General features: G+C 43.7%; 1 protein-coding gene across 5 annotated transcripts; it reads left to right on the top strand.

Annotated features, from left to right (window-relative positions):
• Nucleotides 1-454: 454 nt before the first annotated feature.
• PATL1 (PAT1 homolog 1, processing body mRNA decay factor) lies at nucleotides 455-27,794 on the top strand. Of its 5 annotated transcripts, none has more exons than XM_043481570.1 (20): nucleotides 455-768; nucleotides 2,685-2,796; nucleotides 8,264-8,481; nucleotides 9,311-9,391; nucleotides 10,212-10,406; nucleotides 10,788-10,859; nucleotides 11,342-11,443; nucleotides 11,895-11,984; nucleotides 12,215-12,435; nucleotides 14,005-14,094; nucleotides 16,229-16,409; nucleotides 16,874-16,997; nucleotides 17,810-17,907; nucleotides 18,342-18,401; nucleotides 19,405-19,553; nucleotides 20,816-20,975; nucleotides 24,514-24,669; nucleotides 26,522-26,613; nucleotides 26,708-26,857; nucleotides 27,150-27,794. In XM_043481570.1, exons 1-20 carry the CDS (start codon nucleotides 754-756, stop codon nucleotides 27,169-27,171), a joined length of 2,388 nt encoding a protein of 795 aa, XP_043337505.1. In that variant the 5' UTR covers nucleotides 455-753; the 3' UTR covers nucleotides 27,172-27,794. The 5 variants fall into 5 exon arrangements, with proteins under 5 accessions (XP_043337505.1, XP_043337508.1, XP_043337504.1 ...); XM_043481569.1 differs by lacking the exon at nucleotides 455-768 and adding an exon at nucleotides 890-2,598; XM_043481574.1 differs by lacking the exon at nucleotides 455-768 and adding an exon at nucleotides 5,476-5,516 and having other exon boundaries at nucleotides 2,683-2,796.

The raw sequence follows: 27,794 nt of genomic DNA, 5'->3' as shown, positions 1-27,794 counted from the left end.
GCCTAAAAATACCTCTCGGGTGGAACCTCCCTAACCTAGTCTTCGGCTTTTTTTTTTTTTTTTTAACGCCCTCACCACTTAGACACACATAAATCACAGCCCTGATCTGCTGTCGGCTCAGCGGGTAACGTGCCGCTGAAAGTGGCGACGAACGCAGCCCCTTCCGAAGACCTGAACGTCTCCCCCCGCCCCTCCCCCGCATTCGGCGCAAACGGTCAGTCGTGAGGAACGCCGAGCAACTCGAAGACAGTGTTGGACGTCGTAAAGACAGTCTAGGAATCTCCATTTCTTCCAGCCCAGGCTACCTTAAGCCTGGGACTCTTCAAAGCCCTGTCCTGTGACAATCACAAGGCTTTTCTCCGCCCAGTCAGTGACGGAAAACTCGTGACTGGAACCTGAGCGCCGGCCGAGCGCAGAGGAGCCGGGGGGGGGGCGGAGCTACAAGCCCAGACCGCGAGGAAGCCCCCGACGGGCGGCGCGTGCGCAGTCTCTCGCCGCGGGACCTCCTTCCCGCCGCTGAGACTAGGAAGCGGGACGCCAAATCTGTCCCCGCGCAGCCGCCGCCGCCGGGCGCCGGGGCGGCCGCCCGCTCCGAGGCGCGCCTGCGCACGTCCCCACGCACGCGCTGGCGTACGGCGGCGGCCAGGGGTCGCGAGCCGGTGGAGGACCCGCGCGCGGAGGAGCCCGGAGAGTCGGCGCTTCTTCCCTCCCTCTCCCATTCCCCTCCCCGCTCCCTCCCCCCCCTCCCCAAGAATGTTCCGCTACGAGGTGAGCCGCCGCGACCGGAAGTGACCCCTCCCTTGCTCCCGCACAAGCCCAGCTCTCTTTCTGTCTGTCTCTCACGCGCGTCGGTCCCGCGCTCTTGGGGGGAGGGGGTGGCCGGGGGGACCCGGGGGACCTCTTGGAGGGCGTCGGTTCTGGGGTCGCGGGTTTCAGCCGCGGGTGGTGAGCCAGCTTCGGGGGGGGCGGGACAGCCCTGTCGGCGGCCGGCGGAGAGAGCTGACCTCTGTGTTGGGGTGGGGCGGGCCCGTGAAGTACCGTGACCACACAGCCCCCAGCCCCGGAGGAGCGCCGAGGGGAGAGCCTTGCTCCCGCAGCCGGTGATTCCTGTGGAGGAGTCACTTGGGAAAGGCCAGAGACGCGTTTCCCGCCCTGGACACGGAAGCGTCTCCCTCTCACAAACGGGCGACCGTCAGGTCCCCGGGGCCCGGACTTGCCTTCTGACTGGGGCCGAGGACTGTTGACTGAAGAGGACTGGGGGTTGGGGAGGGCTGTGTCCCGCAGAAGTTCCTTGGGGGAGAGTGGACGGAGACGTGGGTTGGGGGAAGGTCCCGGGAATGCGGGACTTGTCGAGAGTCTTGGCCCTGAGGCTAACTCGCCGTGTGACCTCTAGCGACTTCTGATCCTTGGACAGGGTTTCTGGGATTTGTAGAACTGACAGGGTTGGTCTAGGTAATCCCTAAGAGCCTCTCCAATTTGAGAAGCAGTGATTTGGTTCGGTAGACTTTCGTGGTTTGCGAGTGCTTCGAGAAGTTGCTTCTGATGTGGAGGCAGTCGCCTGCTTGTTTCGTGTTGGGTTTGGGAGTACTTAAGATGGGTAGACTGGCCCTTGAACCTAACTTTTCATTTGGGAACAGCCTTGCTGAGAGGTGGTCAGTCAAGATATATCAGAAATGTGACTGCAGAGAGAGTGTGGAGTTCCGACCCTGAGTCTTTGAAAACTGTGGACACATAGACCTGCTATTTGATAGGAATGGCTCAAGATCAAACTGGCTTTATGTAAATATGGAGAGAAGTGATGAGATGCAGTAGGCAAAGTTCCCAAGAAAACTTGGAAAATTAATCAGTTGAGAAGTGAAATGAAGGGCGAGGGAAGGGAATGTTTAGAACACACCTAGGTTGTTATGGTGATATCTAGCATTGTTTAGCAATATCCAGCGTTTGTCTAAAACTTTGCCTTCTTTGAGCCTCACAACACCTCTGAAGGAGATGGTATTGTCCCTGCATTACCACTTAAAAGAGATTGTGGTTTAAAGTCTTAACACAGCCTGAGACACAGTAGGTGCTCAGGAAGTATTGAATGAATTAATCAGAAGGGGTGTGGCTTGTCCAGGTTGGCATCACTTGGAGGAGTAGAGACGGAGCTCGAACTTGTCACATCACAGTTTTTCAAGAGTTCACTGTGATTGAAAACTTAGCTTTCTCTACAAAGTTTGAGCCTATAGAAAAACAAAATGGGTGAAGGAAAATGAAGAGAAAGCTTTAAAAGGGATTCATAGTTGAGAATATGACATGAACATGGGGAAGATGAGAATTTAAGTGAAAAATAATAACTCGGGCAAGTGTTCATTTTCAGTTGTCATTGTAACCAGTGATGGAAAGGAAGTTGCAGGCCTAATTTCTTGGTTGCATGAGGAAATGCTATTATTAGAGCCTTGATAAATAGAGAAATGGAAGTTTGGGGGAAGAGGTTAAATAAATAGGAAAGAGAAGTTGAAAGAAAAGGTACTGAATCTTCCAATGTCAGGGAAATTGGGGGATAGAAAAAATGCCATCTGTACAGAAAGTCATAATGAAGCTATTGTGTTGATTGGTAAGGTAAGAAGAACATTTTTAGAACATTTTGAAAATGAAGTTGTGAACTTCCTGAATAGCTAATCTTTTTTCTCTTTTTTTTTTTTTAGTCTTTGGAGGATTGTCCTCTGGATGAAGATGAAGATGCATTTCAGGGCCTGGGAGAGGAGGACGAAGAGATTGATCAATTCAATGATGATACATTTGGGTCAGGTGCAGTTGGTAAGTGACAGCTTTCTTTTATAATGTCTTGGTCTCCTGCTCTTTTCAAATGCTGTCTTTTTATCAGCATTGATACTTTTGTCTTAGCAGGAGTATCCTCATTCACAGAGTTGGCAGACTTCTGTTCTTCACGCCGAGCATCTACCCTGCTCCTCTCGGCTTCTGTTTGCCTCACTTGCATAACCAGGTGTTTCTCTAAGCCCTGTCCCTTCCAGTTTTATGATCTGTGGCCCTCAGTTGACACTATGAGAAAATCAAGTGATTAAAGAAGTGCACATTTTATAAAGGCTTAAAATAGTCTTAGAAGAAGGAAATATTTTTTCTGGAACATATAACTTAAGGAAAACTAGTGGCCTAGAAGAAAACTCAGATTCAGATATGTATGTTTTAAAATTTAGTTGATCAATAGTATATAGCATGCTCCTGCTGTTGTACTGTAGTATATTCAGTAAAATAGAGTTTTTGATTCCAAGAATTTCGGTGATAGAAAGTCTTCATAAGTTAGAAAAGTGCTGTGCACAGATGGGATTTTCTCATCCCTGGAGATAGAAAATATTTCGGGAGTTGGAAGAGGTTAAAAAATTAAACAGCCAAACTAAAGTAGAGGTCACAGTTATAATTACTGAGATGAGAAATTTAGGGGGCAAGTTTATATGATAAAGTTCGAAAATTGAGATTCTAGAACAAGCATTCTTATAAGTTAAAATTAAACTGTACTTAAAAGATGAATAGGTAAGGGAATTCCCTGGTGGTCCAGTGCTTAGGACTGAACTCTCACTGCCAAGGGCCTGGGGTCCATTTCTGGTTGGAGAACTAAGATCCAGCATGTGCGAGGCCAAAAAAAAGAGAGAGATGCAGCTACCCTTTGCTTTGACTGATGGTGTTGAAAAACAACAATGACCACATTTACCCTGGGATGTGTGAATATATGGAGTTTCTTTGAACTCTGTCTAAGCAACAAATATTCAAACTTAAGTAATAAGGAAGAAGAAGAGGAAACTTATCAGTATGGGGTAACCCCAAAATGTAGAACATTAAAAACAAACAAGAGGTCTTTAAAAATATCATATTGGCTACTGGTTTTGCAGTGACCAAAATGGCTTAAGTTTGTTTAAGCTTAGACCGAGTTGAGTGAACTGGCAAAAATGAAAAAATGTTCTCTGTTCAGTCAGGGTTTACAGAATTCACTGGAGAGCTAAAACTGCTGCTTTTGGGAGCAGCAAGAGAAGTATTTAAGGTAGAAGCAAGGCTCATTACAACAGGGAACTGAAGACCTTTTGGATTACAGCCGTAATTTAAGGGATGAGCTCATCCAAGAGGATGACATGATCTAAGATGCTGTTCTTTCTCCATGGAGATCACAGGGAAGGGGAGGAAGAACAGAGAATGACAAAAGCAGGGAACTGATGGGAATTGCAGATTATATTTGAAACTTTAGGTGAAAACCTAAAGAATACGATAAAGCTACAAACAAGTGTGTGCTTGCTTCTGGAACTCTTTCTCTCTTAAAATATTGTACTGAATGTTACCATTTTGTAGCAAATTAGTCTGTATTAAAATGAAGTATATTAAGGTGAGATATAGTAAATGTCCTCAGTTTTGAACCTGGACAGGAGAGAAATGGTCTTGCCTTCTCCCTGCCCTCCAGAGTGCTTGACAGTTTTTTTTCCTGAATTTCTGTGTTTCTCCCAAGATAAGGAAAGTATTGCCTTAAAAGTATTTTAAAGTATGCAGAATTGTATTTTATGGGATGGAAAAGCGAAAAATGCACACACATTGAAAAAGCCCCTAGGGTTACACAGTAAAAGAACAGGTGGTAAAAAGTAAGAGCAGTGAAATAGCATGTGGGTAGCCCATTTTTGTACCCTGAGGCACAAGGATGATTAAGGACTTCTTGGTCTACAGAGTCTGTAGTGGAGAAAAGATTTTCAAATGTGAGCCCTTAACATTGAGGCAATTGTAAGGTTAAAATCCTAGTTCCTCCTGACACCTCGATATAAATAGTATACAGATTTATAAAAGAAAAGTTCTTTCTAAATCTACCTGTGACTTGTTTAATATATTTCCATAGGTGGGTAGAGAATTTAAACAAGAAGGTAGAATGTTAGACCTGTGATATATGTTTTGACTTGATGGTTTTTAACTCCAGGAGTGAGTATATTGAGTAGTACCTGTTAATACAGTAGTTATTTTAAGTCACTGGCTACAAATGCTCTGATGTCACCTTTCTGTAAGAAACTAGTCAGTGTCTTTGCATGGAAAAAAACATTTGCATCATCTTTGAGCAATAAATGGGCCACAGTAACCTCAACTCATTCTCTAAAAATGAAAGCTTACACTTCCAAGGTGCTTATTATATGCTCGGGACCATTCTAAATGTTTTACATATATTATTAATCCTCATAGCAACCTTATGAAGTAGGTACTATTATTATCGTCATTTTAGCCAATGAAGAAGGAAAGTGCCAGAGAGGTTAAGTAACTATAAATACAATCAGTGTAAACTACAAGTTATGTTTTAACAGTCTTTGGGGAATCCTTGGAAATCTTCTGACTCCACGTGGAAGGATCCTCATTCTTTCTTCCTCCTTTTTACTGATAGCTGCTGAAATCTTTAGAGACTGAGATTGCTCTAAAATTAAATTAACTCTGTTTCTTCTTTATTTTGTTTTTATTCAGATATATCCCTGAGACAAATTTGAAGGGAACTACCACAACAAGTACGTGTTTATAAAAGCAGACAGGGTTTTAGTAACTCACATCTGGGTATAGGTTAATTTTTTTAAACATTTGTGTTTATTTGGCTGTACTGAGTCTTAGTTTTGTCACATGAGAATCTTCATTGTGGCATATGGGATCTAGTTCCCTGACCAGGGGTTGAACCAGGGCTGTCTGCATTGGGAGCACAGAGTCTTAGCCATTGGACCACCAGGGAAGTCCCAGAGTATAGGTTAATTAGTTGAAGGAAAATAGGTATATCTTTCACTTCATTTCTCTTGTTATTTTTTTCCCCTACCCTTTGTCATTTTGATGAGCGTGGGTTGAGGTCAAACAAACAAGGGCATGTGTAAGTAACTCTCTTTTTCAGTCATTCGAAGAAGATACAGAGTGAAGTGTCCTTTTACACCAAGGACATGTGTGTTCTCTGACATTGCTTCACAAAACAAGAAATACCTAAAATGACAACGATGGTGTTCTGTGGCATAGATTTCTTTACTTACATGTTTGAAAAAGTAACAATTCACAACAGAGCCTTTCTTACAGAATATGGCTACTAATCAGTGTTTTTTAAATTAATTACTAAGGACAAGTAGATTATAACTTTACATATAGTAAAGTTAGTAAATAGGATTATGAGAAGTGAATGGAAACTCTTCTACATTAGAATTAATCCATTAACAAATCAGTTTCTTAAATTTGGGTAATGTTTTTTAAAAATCCCATAATTTGGGATTATAGACTACTTCTTTTTTTTTCCCCCCTTTTTTGGCATTGTTGAGTCAGTGAGGTTGGAAAAAGCAGTTGGTCTTCAGAGCATGCTTAGCTTACTCTTCTTTAGCAAAGATGGCACAAAATATTGTCACAATTGATTTTTGATTATGCTATTGTTTTTTTTAATAACTGATGATTTAGTACTATAAATTTTCGTCTAAACTATATTTTTCCCTTACTGTACATAGTACATTCAAATCTACCACAGTGCTCCAAGACTACACAGTGGTTCTGATCGTATCAGATTATAAATTTGGAAATCCCACTTAACCTTGTTTTTATCAGTAGTTACATGTTTCTACTTTTAAAAATTTAACATTACTGAAGAATTGTGGGGAAGTTTCATGAAGTTACATATTTGTATAATGTTTAAATTTTTTTAGCAAACATGTATTGTAAACAGGAAAAAAGAGGAGAGATACTTTTAACAAGTTGCATATGAAAGTCTGAATCTTTTTTTGAAGTAACTATCATTTATTACACCCTGAGTATATACAAGACACTTTTTTTTTCTTTGCATGTTGTTTGCAGTCCTTCTCCTTTCTTTAAATGAGATATATAGAAAAATTAAATGGGGAGGATTGTCATTAAGGACAGTTCTCAGAATTCTGTGTTGTGATGTTAGTTATAAAGAGAATTACCTATTGTCTCTCTATGTTGGATTTTGCATAACATACAAAACTAAAATAAGAATAAAAATACGTAACTTATGCAAGAGAATACATGGGGTTTTGGTGGGTTAGATGAGGCGATGGTAAGAATTAAAATGAAAAGATTATTTAGAGAAAGCGTCAGTGAGGAGGGAAAGAAAGGTATCTGAATTTGAGTGCTAAAAGGAGCAAAATAGTAGCGCTTTTATGATGGAGGTAGAAGGGAATGATGAGTGATGTGGTTAAGGAGCCTGGAATGAGAGAAGTGATGGAGGTGAGGTCTAGTTCTGGAGAAGCTGATAAAGGCTTCTGAAGATTTTCATCTGCGAAATGATGCTCTGTCATCATAAACAATGAGAAACTAACCTAGTATCAGTGATACAGACTCTATAGTAGTATACAGAAATGGAGACAGTTAAAGAAGAGGGCCGACCCTCACCTTTACCCTGGGCGTACTTGGAGTAGCCTCCTAACAGACCTCCATGCTTTCCGTAGTGTGACCCTCTTCTCTCCAAATCTGTTCTCAGCACATCAGCCAGATCGATTCTTTCAGCAAGTCCAGCCACATCCTGACCTCCAGGGGCCCCATTTCAGAGCAGCTCTAAAGGACCTTCGAGAGTTCCTTCTGATCCACACCGACCTCGTTTTTCTTCTACTCTTCACCATTGTTTGTTCAGTCCAAACACAGTCCTTGCTGCTTCTGAAAATTGTCAGTCTCCCATCCTAAGTCCTCGATACTGACCGTCCTCTGCCTGAGACACTCTTCCCCTAGATATCCACATGGCTAACTTCTTAACTCTTGAATTTTTGCCCAAATGTCACTTTCCTTGTCTGTTTCTTATGGCGATGTATGCCATGCACCTAGAACAGTGTTTGTCACATAATAGATGCTCAAAACACACTAACTGGATGAAATGAATGGATTTAAAAGCTTGTAAAGAAGGTGACAGTTATCTAAGAGAAAGTTGTATGCTAGCATGTTTTTGCCTAAAATGTCACAGAATCTCAAACCCACAGGTGTAGTATACGTATATATCACCAATTTAGAAATCAGTTTCAGAATATAATCTAGATGCCATTGCTAATGTATTAATCTATTACTCAAAACGTTTGAATTTTATTCCTGATAGGATGTTTGTTCTCAATAGTGAGAAGCCCCCTTCAAATGCACCCTGTTAATTTAAACCTTATTTCATGTGTCTAGGTGGAAATTTAACTTCCCACCTGTCTTCTGGAGTTGGAACTGTTTATTTGGTTAATAGAAGAATTTCATGAAACTTTTTATTCCAATATGAACTCTGTTTCTTTTTCTGATTTCCTCGTAGATGATGATTGGCAGGAAGCGCATGAGCGCCTGGCTGAACTGGAAGAGAAGCTGCCTGCAGCAGTTAATGAACAAACCGGCAATGGGGAAAGGGATGAGATGGACTTGTTGGGTGACCATGAGGAAAATCTGGCAGAGAGGCTCAGTAAGATGGTGATTGAAAATGAACTCGAAGACCCAGCTATCATGAGGGCGGTACAGACCAGGCCAGTGTTGCAAGTAAGTGGCTGTGAGCTGGAGCAGACTAGTAATTGAAGCAGAGTATTGGGCTTTGCTATTGCTATTTCTGGGTGTTCATTGGAAGGAGTGATGCTGAAGCTGAAACTCCAGTACTTTGGCCACCTCATGCGAAGAGATGACTCATTGGAAAAGACCCTGATGCTGGGAGGGATTGGGGGCAGGAGGAGAAGGGGACGACAGAGGATGAGATGGCTGGATGGCATCACCAACTCGATGGGCATGAATTTGAGTAGACCCGGAAGCTGGTGATGGACAGGGAGACCTGGTGTGCTGCGATTCATGGGGTCGCAAAGAGTTGGACACGACTGAGGGACTGAACTGAACTGAACTGAACTGACTGCTATTTGATTTCATTTATTATACTGAGAGAATTACACGTGCCATAGAAATTTGGTGATATTATTCCTTATGATAGCAATTCAGGAGATGACATTGGGATATAAGGTATTTTCTAGAATGCTATATAGGGGCTCCCTTGGTGGCTCAGATGGTAAAGTATCTGCCTGCAGTGCAGGAGACCCGGGTTTGATCCCTGGGTCGGGAAGATCCCCTGGAGAAGGAAATGGCAACCCACTCCAGTATTCTTGCCTGGAGAATCCCATGGACGGAGGAGCCTGGTAGGCTACAGTCCATGGGATCGCAGAGTCGGACAGGACTGAGTGACTTCACTTTCTCTTTCACAGAATGCTATAGTTTCTTTATCTTCAACAGTTGCAGCTCTTTGGGAGCTTTTTTCTGCACAAACTGATAAGTTGCCCAGAGAGTCTGCACTATTCCACACTATGTGTGTGTTTTCCTTTCTTGCTAGCCCCAACCAGGAAGTCTGAATTCCAGCATCTGGGATGGATCCGAAGTTCTGAGGCGAATCCGAGGACCCCTGCTTGCTCAGGTACTAGACGTTTTTCATTATATAAAATTCCTAGCATCCACAGCCTGGCTCTTGTTGTTGCCCGCCCCCCCCCCCGCCGCCTTGCTGGGGCGATGTATAGATGTGTGCTCCCTGCTGGCCTCGTGTTGATCTCACCGTCCAGCAGCCACAGCTGAGCCTCAGACTCCATGGTAATGCGCACTTGGTTGTGCTTTCCTTGGAAATGGTTGAAAGGGAGCCGTTGGAACTTGAAAATTTTGGCAGCTTATGATCTCAATTTCAATTACAATCATTTTAGGGGCTTCCCAGGTGACGCTAGTGATAAAGAATCTGCCTGCAGTGCAGGAGCTGGAAGAGACATGGGTTCTACCCCTGGGCCAGGAAGATGCCCTGGAGTAGGAAATGGCAGCTCACTGCAGTATTCCTGCCTGGAATACATGGACAGAGGAACCTGGCGGGCTACAGTCCACAGGGCCGCAGAGAGTCGGACACAACCAAGCGACTGAACACACACACAGTCATTTTTAGGCACAACTGTCAGGACAGAACAGATTGATGTTTGCAGTGGTTGAGGGTAATGGGAGATTTAGACTACAAAGGGGTGGTACTGAGGAAGTTTGGGGAGTGATAAAACTTCTGTGTCTTGATTTTGGTGGTAGGTCCAGGACTTGGTACATTTATCAGAATTTACTTCTATATGCCACAGAGGGTAAATTTTACTGGATGTGAAATGAAACTAAATAGAAATTTTAAAAATAATTTCTCAAGGTATTGGGCATCTGGAAAGGTGATTAAGAGATTTCGAGCTAGCTAATTTTTTTAACACTACTTCCTCAAATAGGAAATGCCTACAGTGTCTGTGTTAGAATATGCCTTGCCTCAGAGGCCCCCCCAGGGCCCAGAAGACGATCGGGACCTTTCCGAGCGTGCATTACCAAGGCGGTCCACCTCGCCTGTCATTGGGAGTCCTCCTGTTAAAGCTGTCCCCATAGGCACCCCACCTAAGCAGATGGCTGTGCCCAGCTTCAACCAGCAGGTACCTCTCATCAACAGGCACTCAGCCCAGGATACTGGGAATCTGGGCACAATTCTTTGGGAAATGTGCTACTGGGAGGAGGGTGGAAGTGTGGGGTAGGCATTAGATTAGAAAGAAAAATAGCCAGTTAGAGGAGAAGTTAGCACAAATAAGAGACACATTCCCCAATGCCCTTTGCTGGTGCTGCTCCTGGTGCTGCTGCCTTTTAATTGGGGGAGAAAAAGGGTAGTTAACCACATTTAGTGTAAATATCCTTTTTAAAGTGTTTTGCTGGCTGCCCACAACCTTGGCAGAGAGGTGGCTGAAAGCTGGGGGGAGTGGGAACACAGAGCATTGTCCACATCCCTTTTTACCTTTAAGATATCCCTGCTTTCCCTAGAGCCTGTGCAGTCCTGTTCCATAGACTTCCCTCCACCTGAAACCAGCAGCTGGAAAGGAAGGCCAATGTGGAAGGTATGGGGGGAGGGTGGTACTGGTATGGCCTAGTTAGGCTCAATATCCTCTGAAATGGTGGAGTCACAGTGGACACGAAAGAGCTGAGCATGGCGGCCATATCACAGGGGCTTCAGAATAGGACTTAGTTAATCCTCCAGCTTTCTTATCATTCCATCTCCCTCACTGCTACCAAAACATATCCTCTTGGAGAGAATTTGCAAGTCAGAATATCTGCTGGTACCTCCCTCAGATAGCATGGAAGGGTGGGGATAACTGGAGAATTAGCTAAATCTTCCTCAGTTAAAAAGTGGCACGTTGCTTGATATTTGTGAGAGGAAGTGACTGAAGGTTCTACATGTGGACCAGAGCCATAGCAGTTTGCTTAGAAGTAGGGCTTTGCATTGAGTTCTGTGTCTCTGCCAGTGCTCGAGGGGAGGGAGTATAGGTGGAGGAAAAACTGACTTCACTGAGTGTAGTTGTATGTATGTTTGTCCTCGTAGATTCTGTGTCCAAAGCCTGTCCATGTTCGGCCCCCAATGCCACCACGGTATCCTGCTCCCTATGGTGAGAGGATGTCTCCAAACCAGCTCTGCAGTGTCCCGGTATGTCACTCTGCAACCTAGTGAAGACGTGCAGTGTGTATTTTCTGATCAGTGCCTGGTGTATTGATGCCTCCTAAATGATAATGTTTTTCATAATCTCCATACTTGAATTTCTGGATCTTAGAGTCCCCAGGTCAGGAGATAATGGTTCATCGTGTTCAGCTATTTCTTACCTCAACTCATTTCGTATCTTTAAAGATCTAAACTTGGTATGATCTGGTTTCGTGCTATTACAGTCCTTCAGTCTACTGCTTTCTTTTTCACGTTACATAATCCTAGTGCTTGGTGATTTCTAGCATTGCTCTCTCTTACATTCCTTCAGTGGACAGCTCAGCTCCACCCTTTGAGAGTTTTCCTGTCCACGTCTATTCTGCATTTCTATTGAGTTCCGCTGTTATTTCCCTGTTTTTATGGTATGACTCTAATGTTTTCTTTTCCTTTTTTTTTTTAGAACTCCTCCCTGCTGGGCCACCCTTTCCCCCCTAGTGTCCCTCCTGTCCTCAGCCCCCTCCAGAGAGCACAGCTTCTTGGAGGAGCGCAGGTAAGCCTAGGATTAGCTCAGCCCGTCAAGAGCTCGCCTTACCCTCCTAAGGTTCACTAGCTCACATTCCCCCCCTTTTTTTTTTGCTACTAGTCAATTCCTACTGCCTCTTCTTTCTTCCCCCCATTACTTTCTCAAGCAAAGTTACTGATGGAAGCAGTATTCACTATTCTATGGATGAAAGTAAGGGGACCTGCCAGTCAACTAAATCCAAGATCTTGTTCTTGCAGCTACAGCCCGGACGGATGTCTCCCAGCCAGTTTGCACGGGTCCCTGGATTCGTGGGCAGCCCGCTTGCTGCCATGAATCCCAAGCTGTTGCAAGGGCGAGTCGGGCAGATGCTCCCCCCGGCGCCAGGCTTCCGCGCCTTCTTCAGCGCCCCACCCCCCGCTACACCGCCACCTCCGCAGCAGCACCCCCCCGGTCCAGGACCCCACCTGCAAAACCTAAGGTATACAGAAAGTGCCGCTGTCTATTCCTTGTCCACTGAGCGTCTTGATCATTGACGTTTAGTGGTAGAAGGTAGAAGTCTCTTTGCTATTTTCAAATGATGTATTTTGAGATGTTATTTGATCCTCAAGTTGCCAAACACAGAAATGTTTGAAGGTCTCCAAGGTTTCATATGAATCACATTTCCCTCGAGTCACTTGCTTCCTGGGCTTGCCAGATGGCTCAGTGATAAAGAACTGCCTGCTAGTGCTGGAGAGGTGGGTTCCATCCCTGGGTTGGTAGGATCCCCTGGAGAAGGAAATGGCGACCCCTCCAGGATTCTTGCCTGGGAAGTCCCATGGACAGAGGAGCCTGATGAGCTACAGTCCTTGGGGTCACAAAGAGTAGGACACAACTGAACAACTAAACAACAACAAGATGCTTCCTGCTTACATTTGCACATTAGTCACCTTTTTCATTTCTTCTAAAGTTTCTTATGTCTTATGTATCCATTTGACACACACACACATACATGCACACAGTGCTTCTCACTTAACAAGAATGGTCTTACACTAAGCAGCAGAGAGGGAAGTCCCTGACGGTCCCGTGGTTAGGACTCCATGCTTTCGCTGCCATGGCCCAGGTTCAGTCAGGGGAACTGAGATCATGCAGCCAAAAAAAAAAAAGAGGAACAGAGATATGGATGCTGAGTTGTCAGCTAATCAAAGTGCTTAGCTACTTGCTTGCTTCCACTGTGATTTTACGATAAGAGAGGTTTAAGTTGCTTCTTCAGTGAAATTGTGTTTTTTATATATCACGTTGTCTCAGGGTTCTCCTGAGAAGCAAAACCAATAGGGTATACATAAATAAAGAACAGATTTACTCTAAGGCATTGGCTTACATGATTGTGGGGTTAGGAAGTCCAAAATCCGTAGGGCAGGCCAGCAGGCTGGACATTCTGTTAGGACTTGTGGTTGCAACCTGAGGTCTGAATTTGTAGGGCAGGTGAGCAGGCTGGAAACTCAGTCAGGCCTTCCCATGTTCCAGTCTTGAGGCAAAATTCCTTCTCTGGGAAACTGGTTTTCCTTTTAGGGCCTTCAGCTGATTGGCAAGGCCCACCCACATTATCTAGGGCCATCTCTCTATTTCTTAAAGTTAGCTAATTGTAAATGTTAATAGCATCAACAAAATACCATCACAGCAATATCTAGATGAGTGACTGTCCAAACAGTTGGGTATCTTAGACAAGTTGACATATTAACCATCACATGTATATTTTCAGTGTCATTTCCAAATGTGAATTTGAGTACATTAAATTTAGATAGAGACTTCTCTAACAGTTAGGAGCAAAGAGAATTAAACTAGCTTACTGCTGGTTTACTCAGATTTTATGATTGTCTTCTTAGGAGTTGAGAATTGTCTTTTGTGGAATACATAAAAATACAGCTATATCTTCCTTCTGAAAGATCTTAGCGTAGACACCAGCATTCCCTTGGGTGAACCTGTGTGAAGTGATCCAGTGTTGACCACATTCTTTAAAACTTCAGGTCATCAGAAGGACAGAACTGATCATCTTTGCCTTTTTTCTTAGATCGCAGGCCCCAGTGTTTAGACCAGACACAACCCACCTTCACCCACAGCACCGCCGGCTCCTGCACCAGAGGCAGCAGCAGAGTAGAAGGTAAGTGCTTATCTCCTCTCGTGGCTTCTTCATTTAGGTTTCATTTTTGAAACCTAATTTAGCTTGCTTTTTAAGTAAATTTAATCAATATTGAGCTTATTTCAACTGGCTAAGTCAGATCATATGTGCTGTTTTATGTTTTTAATGCACAAGCTTTGAATGACTAGAGCTTATCAACTTATTTCCAAGTTAACAAAATTCTGAAATGCAGATCTGGGGTGGGGGGTGGTCAACATATTATACTCACTTCTTACCAAGTTCTTCCCATACTTTTAACTGCATTTTGTTTACCATCTCGGCTCAGAGGCGGTCTTGAAGTATAGTCTCTAGCATTATGTTTGGGTTTTATGTAAAGCCAACAGTCACTTTCTTCTTGCCTCTGTTTAATCCTCATTCAAATATATATTTATATATGTGGCCCCAGCTGTGTACCAGCTACTGTGGTCAGTTTGGGGGATTGAAAGAACAAGACATACCAAACCCTTGCTTTCCTGGAGCTTTATCATCATTTATCATCATTCTTATACATAAGAGAATTATACACAACTTTGAAATTTTCTCAGCCTTCCCTTTTATGGTTCTTTGTGTATAATTTCCTTTTTCTTTCAAAAAAAAATTACAGAATATTTTTTGCAGAGGTAAAAAACTAGTATGGGCCTTTAAGACACAAAAAATACAAACCATAAAGGAAAAGATTGATAATACATTTGATTGTTAAAATACGAAACTTCTCAGGCCTGCAATTGACATTATAGTATTGTGCATTTCAGAATTTAAAAGGGTAGATCTCATGTTAAGTGTCTTACCCCCCCACCCCCAAAAAAGGGAAGAAGAACAAAGAGACCCAAGGAGTGGGTGTATATGTCTAGTGCCTTGTTTATGCTGATGGCATCACCGGTGTTTGCATGTGTCCAGACTTAACAGCTTGTATACATTAAATTGTACAGTTCTTTGTACAGCAGTTATCACTGAATAAAGGTGTTTACAAATATTTTCAATGAAATTGTAAAAATATATTAAACTTCCATATAACAAAAGGCATCAAACACAAGTGTGCATTTTTCAATAGAGGAAACCTACATGGCTCATAAAAACGAAAAGATTTTTAGGCTCACTTATAATCAGAAGAGTGCAGATTGAAATTAGATAACCATTTTATATCCTCAGCAAAACATGAAGTGTCTCAACACTGTCGTTAGCAGAAATGGAGTATATATAGCCTTTGGAGAGAGAATTTGGCAATAAACAATAAGGTTGATAATGTGGATACATTGAATCCTAGCAGTTTTACTTCTCAGAATATACCTGGGTATATTATCAGTGTGGACAAGTATGAAACACATAATATTGAATAAGAATCAAGGAGCAGAATTTTATGCCTAATACCGTTTATGTAAAATGGAATACTACTGTATGATATTTAAAGGTAGATGTACAAGTAATAAAAGTATAAAAATATTTCATGAAGGATATGTATCAAAGTCAGGATAGTGGTTCCTACAGGAAGGAAGGGAAGCTGGAAACTGTGATCTCAAGGGCTGTAGGTGGGCCTTCAACTGTAAACATAGCACTGTATTACTTTAATATTAATTTTTAAAAATCTGAAGCAAATTTGACCCAATAATTTTTTCATTAAGTCCAGATTGTGAATAAATGGATTTTTGAATAATGTTTGCTGGACTTTTCTGTTTAAAGTATATCATAATTTTCGACACATTGTGAAAAGTATGTAGACATGGAGTCAGGCTGGCCTGTGTTCAGACCTCCCACTGCTGCCAGGAGTACTGCTCTGGGCAAGTTACCTGATCTCTTCTGAGCTCAATTTATTGTCTTAAGTGGGGAAAATAAACCTACAAACCTCATAGGGTTATTGTGGGGCTTATACACAAGTCCATAGGTGAAAGTGCTTAGCTAACGGTAAGGCACTCAGATCATAGGCTAGTCCTCTCATTATGTATTGCATAGCTCTTTCCTCTCAAATTCTGTTAAGATTCTATTCTTTTTCGCTCCTCTTTTAATAAAAGCAAAGGGGAATCTTTTTTTTTTTTTAGTTGGCCTGTTTTACTGCAGTATTGTTACAAGACGTAATTCATGTATCCACTTGGAGTGCATGTGGCCTGTATTTCTTTTCCAGTCAGCATCGGAATCTCAACGGTGCAGGAGACAGAGGGGGTCACCGGAGCAGTCATCAGGATCATATCCGAAAGGATCCGTATGCCAACCTCATGCTGCAGCGAGAAAAAGACTGGGTCTCTAAAATCCAGATGATGCAACTGCAAAGCACTGATCCCTACCTGGATGATTTTTATTACCAGGTATGTCCTCTGTGCCATTTGAAAGATAAGTTTAGTCGCTTACCCTGGTGAAGGTACCCATTTAAATATTGGTAGAATTTTCTTCTGAGGTAGTCTTCAAGTGAGTAAGAAATCTGTCCCGTTTTTCAAGCCGAAGAATCACAATATTCACTGAAAGGTTTGCATATATGCCTTTTATTTCTAAACTGTAGAGACTTTCAAACCAATATTTTCAAATCTTTTTGGCATCAGTACTGTGGTTCTTAAATTAAGAATTTTGGCAGTCTAATGATGTTTTCATTGATGCTAATTTGGAAGGCTGGGATTTTTTGATAAAGTAAATTCTTGGCAATCTAACAAAAGTTAAAAACGAATACGTTTATAGAGTACGAGTAGTATTGCTGCCACTGGTATAAGTTGTTTCGTGGTAAAGAGCAGTCATATTCTGTGCTTGGTGCAACTGAAATCATCTTCTCACGTGGTAGAATTACTTTGAAAAACTGGAGAAACTGTCAGCTGCTGAAGAAGTGCAAGGTGATGGCCCGAAAAAGGAGCGTACCAAGCTCATCACGCCTCAGGTGGCCAAGCTGGAGCACACCTACAAGCCAGGTGAGGTCCCTGTCCCCACACCCACAGCGGAGAGATGCGCTGTGCTGCTGACAGAACAGCGGCAACTGTGCAGATGACGGGACGGAGATGTTTGACGTGCAAGGTGCTGTCGTCCTTGACAGGTGGGGAGGTCCGCCTTATTCAACATGGAGTGAATAGTTTGACAGATGACCTTTTAAGTCCATTTCTGCTTGAGATTCCATGACTTCTTAAAATGTTGTAATTTCTAGTATCCATAAAATAGATAAGGGGAAGATATTTCAGACTTTTTATTATTACAACCAAAAAAAAAAAAACTGGGAAAGGATAGATTTTGAGATTGCCTTAGATAATACATTGATTTTTGTAGTAAATTTTTAGGTCCTGAGTAAAGACTAGAGAACATAGGACCTCCCTGGCAGTCTAGTGGTTATGACTCTGTGCTTCCACTGCAGGGGGCTTGAGTTCCATCCCTGGTCAGGGGAAATAAAATCCCCACATGCAACACAGTGGGGCTTCCCTGGAGGCTCAGTAGTAGAGAACCACCTACCAGTGCAAGGGACAGAGGAGACGCAGGCTCATTCCCTGGGTCAGGAAGATCCGCTGGAGAAGGAAATGGCAGCCTGCTTCAGTATTCTTGACTGGGAAATCACACGGACAGAGGAGCCTGGTGGGCTGCAGTCCATGGGGTCATAAAGAGTCAGAGACGACTCAGCGACTGAACAACAACTGGCCACGCAGTGGGGCCAGAAAAGAGAGACTGCAATGATCTTTGAATGCTGTCTGCCTGCGTTGCTGGGTTTTTACTTGTTGGCAATTTTTTGTCCTTGCAGTGCAGTTTGAGGGCTCTTTGGGAAAGCTCACTGTCTCTAGTGTGAATAATCCCCGAAAAATGATTGATGCTGTTGTGACATCTCGGAGTGAGGATGATGTAAGTAGCCACAGAACTGTGTGTTTAAGGAAGTCTGGGTCAGCGCTGCTTCTTCAAGGGTCCCTGGGTTGAAATTCTAAGGCAGCCAGGCAGGACCTGGGGTGGCAGGAGCCTTTGAACTGGGTAACCCTGGCTACAAACAGCATTAGCTGTTTATTCCAATTTTTAAAACTATCATTTTCTATGTGTTTAAGATTTTCCTATGATATCTTCATTTTCCATTGCATTCTCCAATACCTTTTGCTTAGCTATGAATTTAGTTAATAGTTTATATGTGGGTTAATTCAGTCAACTCTGTGACCTTTCTCCACGTTACTTTTGTTTGGTTATTAATCCTCACAGTACTGTGACAAATAGAATTACCTATAGAATTTACCAGCAGTAAATTTTTCTTAACATGAGAGTTCATATTAAAAAGTCTTGTCTTTTTTTAGGAGACAAAAGAAAAACAGGTTCGGGACAAAAGACGAAAAACCCTTTTCATAATTGAGAAAGTAAGTTTTAGCATTGCTAAAGTTGCTGTAGTTTCAGTTAAGCAAACTGTGAAATATATGTGTACGCAGCACGTGGGAAAGTAAGCAATCGGTTAGTGTCCTGTGATTTTAATTAATGTACATGTCTGTGTAAAGTGCCTGTTGTGTATAGGGCATGCTGGAAAGGAATGTGGTTTACCTCACCTATGGCCTCATGGAGAAGGCACTGCAGTTACAGTTAGAAGTCCTGGGGTTTTGTCCAAGCTTGTTCAGTTAACGGCTCAGTGTTTTAGGGCAGGGCATCTTTCTAAGAAAACGAAAAGAAAAATTACACTGTTCTGCCTGTGAATTGATTGTCTGTTCAGTCAGTTCATGTATATTTATTGACCATTCCCTGAGTGCTGGGCACTGTCCTGGGTTCTAAGGAAAATCAGTAGTAGGCAGTTAGTGTTGAAGTATAAAACACCATGTTTTGGGGCATGAGTATAGGAGTTAAGAGCACAGACTCTGAGAACAGGCTCCGAATCATGTCTTAGTCATTTCTCACCAAGTCTGTGACTTGAGGCAGGTTATTTAACTTTTCTGTGCTGTCCTTGGTTTCTTTATCTTTAAAAATGAAAGGGGTAGGAGTCTGTTTCTCACTGGGCTGTGGTGAGTATCCGGTGAGTGAGTATTTGCACAGTGCTTGGACAGGGCCTGGGACCCTGTAGTCAAGCTAGCTGTTACCGCTTTTACAGACAGAGGGCGTCACTGGGCGCCGTGGTTCCCATCGTTTACATTACTACGCTGCTGCTGCTGCTGGAAAGTTTGGAAAGTGGTCAAGAAGGGACAGGGAATGATACCTGAAGGAATTTTTTTTTTTAAGTTGTTTCACTGTGTTTCTCTGGGTTTAAAAGAGCAGGTTTTTTCCCTCTGATTCTTATTTCCGTGGGCTCTCACTCTTGTGTTGTTGCCTGGTAGTCCTAAGCTGCGAGGTTGTTTACCTGATGCTCTGAGTTGCTGAGGCCTGCTGTGTCTCTCTCAGACCTACAGTTTACTGCTTGACGTGGAGGATTACGAAAGGCGTTACCTCCTAAGTGTGGAAGAAGAGCGACCTGCCCTGATGGATGAAAGAAAGCACAAAGTTTGTTGCATGTATGACAACTTAAGGGGGAAATTGCCTGGACAGGAGAGGTAAGAATTGTGTCCTTTGGTAAAAACATTAGTATCGCTAGATTCCTTTGAGCTTTATACATTCTGCCCTTACCCTTCCTTACCATTGCAGTAAGCTCAGAGTCTTTCCTTTTGGCCTAACTCAAATGCCACCCCATATAAAACATTTTAGAATCCTTTTGAGCGGGGGGAGAAGAAATATATGTATCTCAAATCCATTTATTTTGCAAGTACCTCTGCAATATCTATTAGGAACAGTTCTGGATGCTGGAGACAGTGGGAAACATTATTTAGTTTCTTTTGTTGAGCTTACAGATTGTATCTAGTTTATGCTTACTAATGTTCAACCGTGTAATCTATGTATTTTCTTTCCCACTAAGATGGAAAGTGTAAACATTCATACTTTCTTGGGATTACCATACAGTTCTTATTTGCTATGGAAGCCAATCAGTCTTCCAGTGGAGACTAAGCTCCTTAGTGTAATTTCTCTGTCTTTCTGTCATCTCTCTCCCACCCAGTATCTGGAATACAATCTTGCCAATGGTAAATGTTCTATAAATCACAATATTTATTTGATGAATGCAAGAGGACGCTCCCTTTGTCTTTGCCCGTTCAAGAGAATTGATGATTCTTTTAAGCCAGGACATACGCAAAACAAAACTTTTTGAAAAGGACCTTCTTTTTAGCACATCTTTTCAGGGTTGGACTGACAGGGAGCTTGGTCAATAAATCTGGGTTTCTCCGTAGATTGGACTATTATGCAGCCAGTAAAATCTGTGTAAAGTGTTATTTATTGCCATGGAAAAGTGCTCATAAGTTGTTGAGTAAAAAAAGTCAAGTAACAAGCCATATAAATTATATGGGTTCCCCCCCTTTTTAAAAAGTGAAAGATAGAAATATACACAACAGAAATGTCTTCAAAATGATAACACTAGCAAATTATCTCTGAGATTATGAATATTATTATTTTTTATATATATTTTCAGATTTTGCTGTTTTAACTATGTCATTTGTGTAGTTACTTGAAAGTTAATAAAGGAAATCAATGCCTATAGTTTGATTAGTTTTTTTAATGTACAAGTGTTGAAATGATTTTCAGTATTCATGAAACTCGAAGAATTTACTTTTTATTATTTGGTTGAGAGTTGGTAAAGTAATTCTCACTGTTTTGTAGTACAGATCATTGCAGAGCGAAAATAAATGCAGTGTGTTCATCCAGTAACATGTGAGAGGGGAAAGTGGGTTTTTACATTGTTCTCGCTGACCTAAGTTTTCCCCCGCAGGCCAAGTGATGACCACTTTGTACAGATCATGTGTATCCGAAAGGGGAAGAGAATGGTGGCCCGGATTCTGCCTTTCCTCTCCACAGAGCAAGCAGCTGACATTCTCATGACAACAGCCAGGAACCTCCCTTTCCTCATCAAGAAGGACGCCCAGGATGAGGTGACCTGCCATGTGGGGGTCCTCTTTCCTTTGGGTCTTCACAGTGGATAAGATTTCTAGAAGCCAGACTTCTTATTTTCCCCCTTTTCCCTTTTGTGTTCTTTTACCTAATCTTTGGCTTAATGATTTGAGTATTTAAAGCAAAAACTACTCCTTTGTAATTTTAATGCCACTTCTTTATCCAACAGACCATGTTCCTAAACGTGAGGAAAGCAGTAATTCCATCTTATCTGACACAGCTGTTAAGCTGTGATCTGTATCAGAACTGCTTTGGAAGCAAATAGTTCGGCCTTACCTGACTTGCTGAATCGGTATTTACGGAGAGAAGATCAGGCCCCCAGCTGGGTCTGACCGCTCAGTATTTGCAGTTTATGATCTTGGTTACCTTGCTGGATATAAAGTATCATTCATGGGCTGTTATTAGTGGCTTAACACTGACCTGTAGGCTTACTTGAATGGTGTCCCACAGGAATTGGGCCAGTGCTTTTAAGCAGTTTAAACTGGGCTAGAATTTGTGGGTTTTATTTTCTTTATTCTTAGTAGTAGTGTTTTAAATTTTATTTATTTTTGACTGTGCTGGGTCTTTGTCGCTGCGTGGGCGTTCCTCCAGTGCCGGCAAGCAGGGCCACTCTGGTTACGGTGCTTGGACTTCTCTGGTTGCAGAGCACAGGCTCTCTGGTGTGCGGGCTTTAGTAGTTGGGGTACACTGGCATAGTTACTCCGAGGCATGTGGGATCCTCCCATACCAGGGATCAAACCCATGTCTCCTAAATTGGCAGGCAGATTCTTTACTGCTGAGCCACTAGGGAAGCCATGGGCTAGAATTTGAAATATGATTATCAAGTTTGTAAGAATTGCCCTCTGCTTATTCCTATCACAGTGCTTGAAAGATTAGCAAAATTCGAAATAGTATTAGTAGTTCAAAGCAAGAAATTGATACAGTTAGCACAAAGGGCTAGTATTACTAAGTATGAGATTCAGAATAATGGAATTTGAGAGTGAACCCGAAAGACGTGAAAATTATTCTTTCTGAAATAATAGAATTGAAAGAATTTCTTCACTCAGCAAATACTTACTAAGCACTTCTGTGTACCAGGCACACAGATTAGGACCTATAAGTACAGCGCCTAGTTCTTGGTGCTAGGAGTTAGGAACCCCGAGAGGCCTGCTGTAGTGGAGCTTACCTGCTAGTGAGGAAAACTTGGTTGAATATAGAGGCTAAGACTTTACCTGTATGTGTTAAAGAGTAATAGACCACATTTCTAAATACTGTTTGTTTGAAGTAATAGCAGGTTCCAGGTCTGAGGCATAAAACGTACAAGATAATTATGGAATATCATGTCAGAAACCAAGAAAGCTGAAAGATTACTGTGGTTCTGTGTAAAAGATGCACAGACCAACTTGAAGGAACCTCCTTTCGGTCACAATGGGATAATTTGTGTCAGAAACAAAAATTAATACCAGTGGATTGATGTAGATTAGATATGTTTAATGAGTTCATAATGATATGAAAAAAATGTACTAAACACTTTGAGAGATTGCTCGGCCATCAACTCATTATTCTGAAAATAATAATTTACTGAAAATAATAATTACACTTCCCTGCCACATTACAGCCAAATGTCAAGGTGACTAGAGTGTTGATATTAGGAAGTTCTTCTTTATGGAAGAATTTCAGCTAATTCCAAAGAAACAAGAAAATTACTGTTTTACAGCTCCTAATGGAAAAGACAGTCCATCTGGGCAGCAGCCATTCCTGGAGCTGAAAGCGTGAGGTTAGAGATGAATGGGGCTTTTCTCACTTCTTTGGTCAGGGCAGGCTGGCCACACCTGAACCCACAGATGACCGTCAGCCCCAGGGAGGGGAGCAGCGTGACTGTGCGCTCCCTGACCCCGCTCAGGGAGCTCTTGGCCCTCCGTGGGGTGTCCTTGCTGCGAACCACCCTGCCCCCTCTGCTGAACTGGAGTTCAATCAAACCTCTGATCCTAATTACCAGTTTTTATGGGGGAAAGACTGAAGATCGGGTCATTGTTAAGTGACACCACAGAGGTGCCATTAGCCAGATTCAAACTCTGGGACAGATGACCCAATTTCTTCAAATAAATGGCTGGAGAAAAGGAGATGGGCAAGTGATGGAGGACCTGTTAACAGATTCTAAAAGCCTTAAAGCCACATGCAACGTGTGGGTCTGATTTGAATCATCATTAGAACAAATCAGCTCCTAGACATTTTTGAGACAGTCGGACGAATTTGAGTTTGGAGATGGATATTAGATGATAATTAAGGAGTTAAACTTCCACGGTTACGGTAGTATTGTGAGAGAATTGAAGTATTGCTGTTTATGAAAAAGATGACGTGATATGGGAAGAACGTAGATTTAATGAGGTTGGCAGCCTGTTATTGATTGAATTGTTGTTGAAGTTGGGTTGTGGGTACGTGGACTTCACTGTACTGTTGTTTGTACTTTTGTGTATGTTTAAAAACGCTTCCGGCTTGCCAGGTGGAACTTGTGGTAAAGACCTCACCTGCCAGTGCAGGAGATGGAAGAGACATGGGTGCCGTCCCTGGGTCGGAAAGATCCCCTGGAGGCGAGGATGGCAGCCCACTCCAGGATTCCTGCCTGGAGACGCCCATAGACAGGGGGGCCTGGCAGATTACAGTCCATAGGTCGCACAGAGTTGGACACAACTGAAGTGACTTAGTGCGCACGCAAGAATGCTTTAATTTTTAAAGCTGTTTATTTAGAATAGTTGATCATGATAAGGAGTCTTCTCTATCCTTGAATGCTACTTAAAGTAGAACCAGCCATCATTTTTTATGCTATGGTCATTGAGTGCTGGAAGCACCCTCGATTTCCTTTCAAGCGTCATAACCTAGTTACACCAGTAGCTCTGTATTTTAATTTCCCAGTCTGGGCCTTATGGCAAAGCAGAATGAGTGAACTAGCAGGCTGGTATCCAACAGCCTTGAATTCTGGTTCTAGCTACTAGCTTTGTAATCAAAGTCTTGAGTTTCTGATCACTTGCTTCTCTGATCTATAAACATTGGTTGATCATTCTCCATTTCCTCATTGAGCTTTTATAAAGATAAATCAAGATACACTTAAGTCTGAAAATACTTCTCAGTAAGTCTCTAACTCTCAGAATTTACCTGTGCTAGAGTGCCTCTCGTGGTGTATTAAAGTCGCCCGTTTACTCACGGCTTCTCTGTTTAGAGCCCTGAGGGTGTGTGCTGTTTACCATGTTTTTAGCCCACAGTGCCTGGTATGTTGTGAGCATCTGAGTATTTGCAGAATGAATACCGATGTTTTATCATGTATCTTGCCATGTGTTTAAGAAGTGATTTTGCACCCTTGGTTCACACAGGTAACGCTGTTCTGTGCGAGTGGGAAAATCCTCAGCAGTTCCCATGGAATCCGCTGCTGAGATGCTGACAGCATCTGCTGCTTGTCAGGCTCCTCTGTTGCAGCTTGCCTGGGGCAGTGAGGCTGAAGTACAGTAGCAGACTGTGACGGCCTGTCCGTTCTGTTTTCCGTAGGTGCTGCCATGCCTATTGAGTCCCTTCTCTCTCCTCCTCTACCATCTTCCACCAGTGACTGTCACCAGCCTTCTGCAGCAGCTGATGAACCTACCTCAGAGCGCAGCGGCCCCAGCTCCGTCCAACCCACACCTCTGTGCTGTGCTCCAGAACAAGGTGAGCCCTGAGCCCTGCGAGCCGTCGCAGTCTGAGTTACGGCTGAAAGTAAGCGCTGTGGCCGTCGGGGTGGGGGAAGAGGAGGGTGAGGGGTTGGAACTGAAACCTTCAGCCGGGAGTTCCATTTAGCTCGTGGTGACAGAAGCTGGAGATGTAGTGATTTTCACAGGACAGGGTGCTCTGTACCGCACGTGGAGAAAACCTGCTTCTGTCGGGGTGCAGACTCCTCCGGCCCCCACTGTGCCGTCCCAGCAGCGGCTGCCCCGCTTGCGTCCTCTCGGGTCCATGGTGGGTGTGGGTGCAGGGCCCCGCTCTGCATCAGGAGAGGTGGGTTTAGAGGGCTGAGGGGCTTGGGGGAGCTGGCCTCCTCACTGGGACCTCTTCCCAGAGCTGTAACCACCAACTTCTACTTAATCTCAATGGCCAGCTCTCCGTCACGTGCCACACCCAAGTGCAGGGAAAGCTGGAACACCTCTGAGTTCATGCCATTGTCACCACGGGTGAAGTCAGATCTAGCAGGAGGAAAGCAGATTATGTAGGTAATTAGTGGTCTCTGCCACGAGACATCCCAGTTCCTGTTTCCTTTATATCAGATTAAAGGTCCAGAGACTCCCAGGGGAAGCGTAAATACAGAAGAAGAGCGTGAGCTTTTAGAACAGGTTTCCACTCCTCGTCGACCGTGTCCTAGGTTTGTGACCATGAACAGATCATTTCACTTTGCTGAGCCCCGGTTTCCTGATCTGTAAAGTGGAGGTGATGTCAGCGTTGCTTAGATGAGCAGGCAGCCGTGAATGATGCAGTTTAATGCTGGGTACACAGTGGCGCTCACTGGGGACCATCCGGTACAGTGAAGGGAAAAGGAGACCCAAGGGTTTTCTTCTGGCACCTGCAAACCTGGAGAGCCTGGCTCGAAGGGCCGTGAGCACCCCAGAGACTGAGAGGGTGACAGTGCCTTGGGACGTAAGACCGGGGCCCCCAGGTTATGTGCCTTCCATGTTATTTGGTCTCTTAGCTTTAATTTTGATAAAGGCAGTCTCTGACAGTGACATGAAGGGAACTTTGTGGAAAGGTAAAGTTATCCTCGGTGAGGTGAACTCAGAGAGGGGGGGATGGAATCCCAGAATCTGCCCAGCTTCTTTTCATGGTTGATGATAGCCATGATTCACGCGTTTAACCTCGGTCTTGTTCATGTTTGTGCCCCTTTAGAGTCCATGATTTCTGCTGTTACTGCCCACAGAGTAAAATAAATATTTATATATCTCTCTACAGCATGTTGCTAAATTTTAACAGTCCTAGATATGGTGGATGAATCTGTTTATCCTCTCTCTCTTTTTATCTTTTAAACTCTCATTAACATCCTCTAAGCCTTTATATTTCCAGATATGTATGTCATTTTTTAAGGAAATGTTTTCTTCACAGCCTGATCATTCCATTTCCCTTTCTTTGTATATTTTCTCACAGGGCTTTAACACCTGTTTTCTTAATTCAAACTCTATTTTTTATTTGTATTTTTTTGTTTGTTCTATAAACTTTAATTTTCTGTTTCAAAATTTGTCTTCATGTGACTTTCCCTTATACTTCTGGGAGAAAAGCTAACCCCCCTCCCCCCCCCCCGCCTTATCTTGGGGCAGGGAAGAGTTCGCTTGTAGTCAAAGGGTGGGATGGGGGAGCCAGGGGCTCCTGTTGCCCTTGAGAGGGCCTGAACTGCTGGGTCAGGAGGGGCCGCCTCGGCTCTGAGTGGCTCAGAGCAGCACGGCGCGGGGGCCTGCCTTCAGCGCCTCCCCTGACCGCCTGGCCTGGCCATGGCGCGGCGCCGGCGCAGTGCTATCTGACGCCCTCTGTCTCCTCACAGTTCGGCCTGTCACTGCTCCTCGTCGTCCTGAGCCGCGGGGAAGACCTACAGAGCTCAGACCCCGCTTCAGAATCGGCGCAAAGCAACCCGTGGTCAGTCTGGGCCGTGTTTCTTCTTTGTAGTTCTTTCAGGTCCTCTTTTGTATTCCTTTCTTACATTATTATTATTATCGGTTTTCCCTGTCAGGACGGAGGTGATGTTCGTGGCAACCCGAGAACTTTTGCGGATTCCCCAGACGGGCCTGGCCAAGCCAATCTCTATACCCACAAACCTAGTATCCCTCTTTTCTCGTTATGTTGACCGACAGAAACTGAACTTGCTGGAGTCAAAACTGCAGTAAGTTGGAAACAGGACAATTCCACATCTCACTGAAGTTGGCACTTTAGAAGTTACGTTGAGGAGGCTGGGGGTGAGAGGGGCGTAGGATGTCATGAATCCGGTGGAAGAGATTAAAGACTTCTGTGAAATACTCGAATGTCTGCTGGATGAAAGCGCTGTGGCCGCAGCAGAGCCTCCCAGTGAGATGAGAGCTGGGGTCCAGGAGAGGTCACGCCGGGCTGGGGTTCTGGGGCAGGCGACTGCTCTCTGAACTCATTCACACGGTCTCCTCTCTCTCTTTGTGCCGCAGGCTAGTTCAGGGGATACGGTAAAGGCTCCACGCGTGTCCTGGCCTCTGGCTGCCTCCCGCTCAGCTGCCGTCACCAGTGGAGTGTGGTTTTTAACGAGGGAGGGAAGGTAGCTCACTCCCCAGAGCGTCTGGTGGGACCGAGCCCCACTCACAGGGGTAGTCTCTGAATGCCAGGTACTGCCCACTGCTCTGTGAAATGTGGCTGGGTTCATCCTTGTGCTGGTTTCCTTACCTTCTGTGTGACAGTCCTGCATGTCCCACTTGACTAGATTCTTCTCCATTCTGCCTTTTCTTTGCCCTCGAGACACAAACATAACCTCTCCCTTCATCCCCCCACCACTGCTCCAGCTCAGAGTAGGTCGTAGCCTGCCACAGGATTCCTTCCCTCCTCGCCCCTTATTAATATGACTGTAGGAAAGCTGATGAAGTAGAAATATATATATATATGCGCGCACACACCCCGGATTTGTACGATTATGTGGTCTCCAAAGGGTCCTTAAAGAACGAGTTTAGGCTGAGAAATTTAGTTGACACACGATCCCTTCTCTAACCACAAACCAGCTGATGTGTTTTTAGTCTGTTCCTCATCCATCTTGTGATTAATTTGATGGGTTCTACTTGTTCTAATAAAGTGTAGGGTGTGCA

Source organism: Cervus canadensis, chromosome 11 (genome assembly GCF_019320065.1).
Source record: "Cervus canadensis isolate Bull #8, Minnesota chromosome 11, ASM1932006v1, whole genome shotgun sequence".
NCBI lineage: Eukaryota > Metazoa > Chordata > Mammalia > Artiodactyla > Cervidae > Cervus > Cervus canadensis.
Note: the sequence above shows the minus strand (reverse complement) of the source record. Positions and strands in the feature narration are given on the sequence as shown.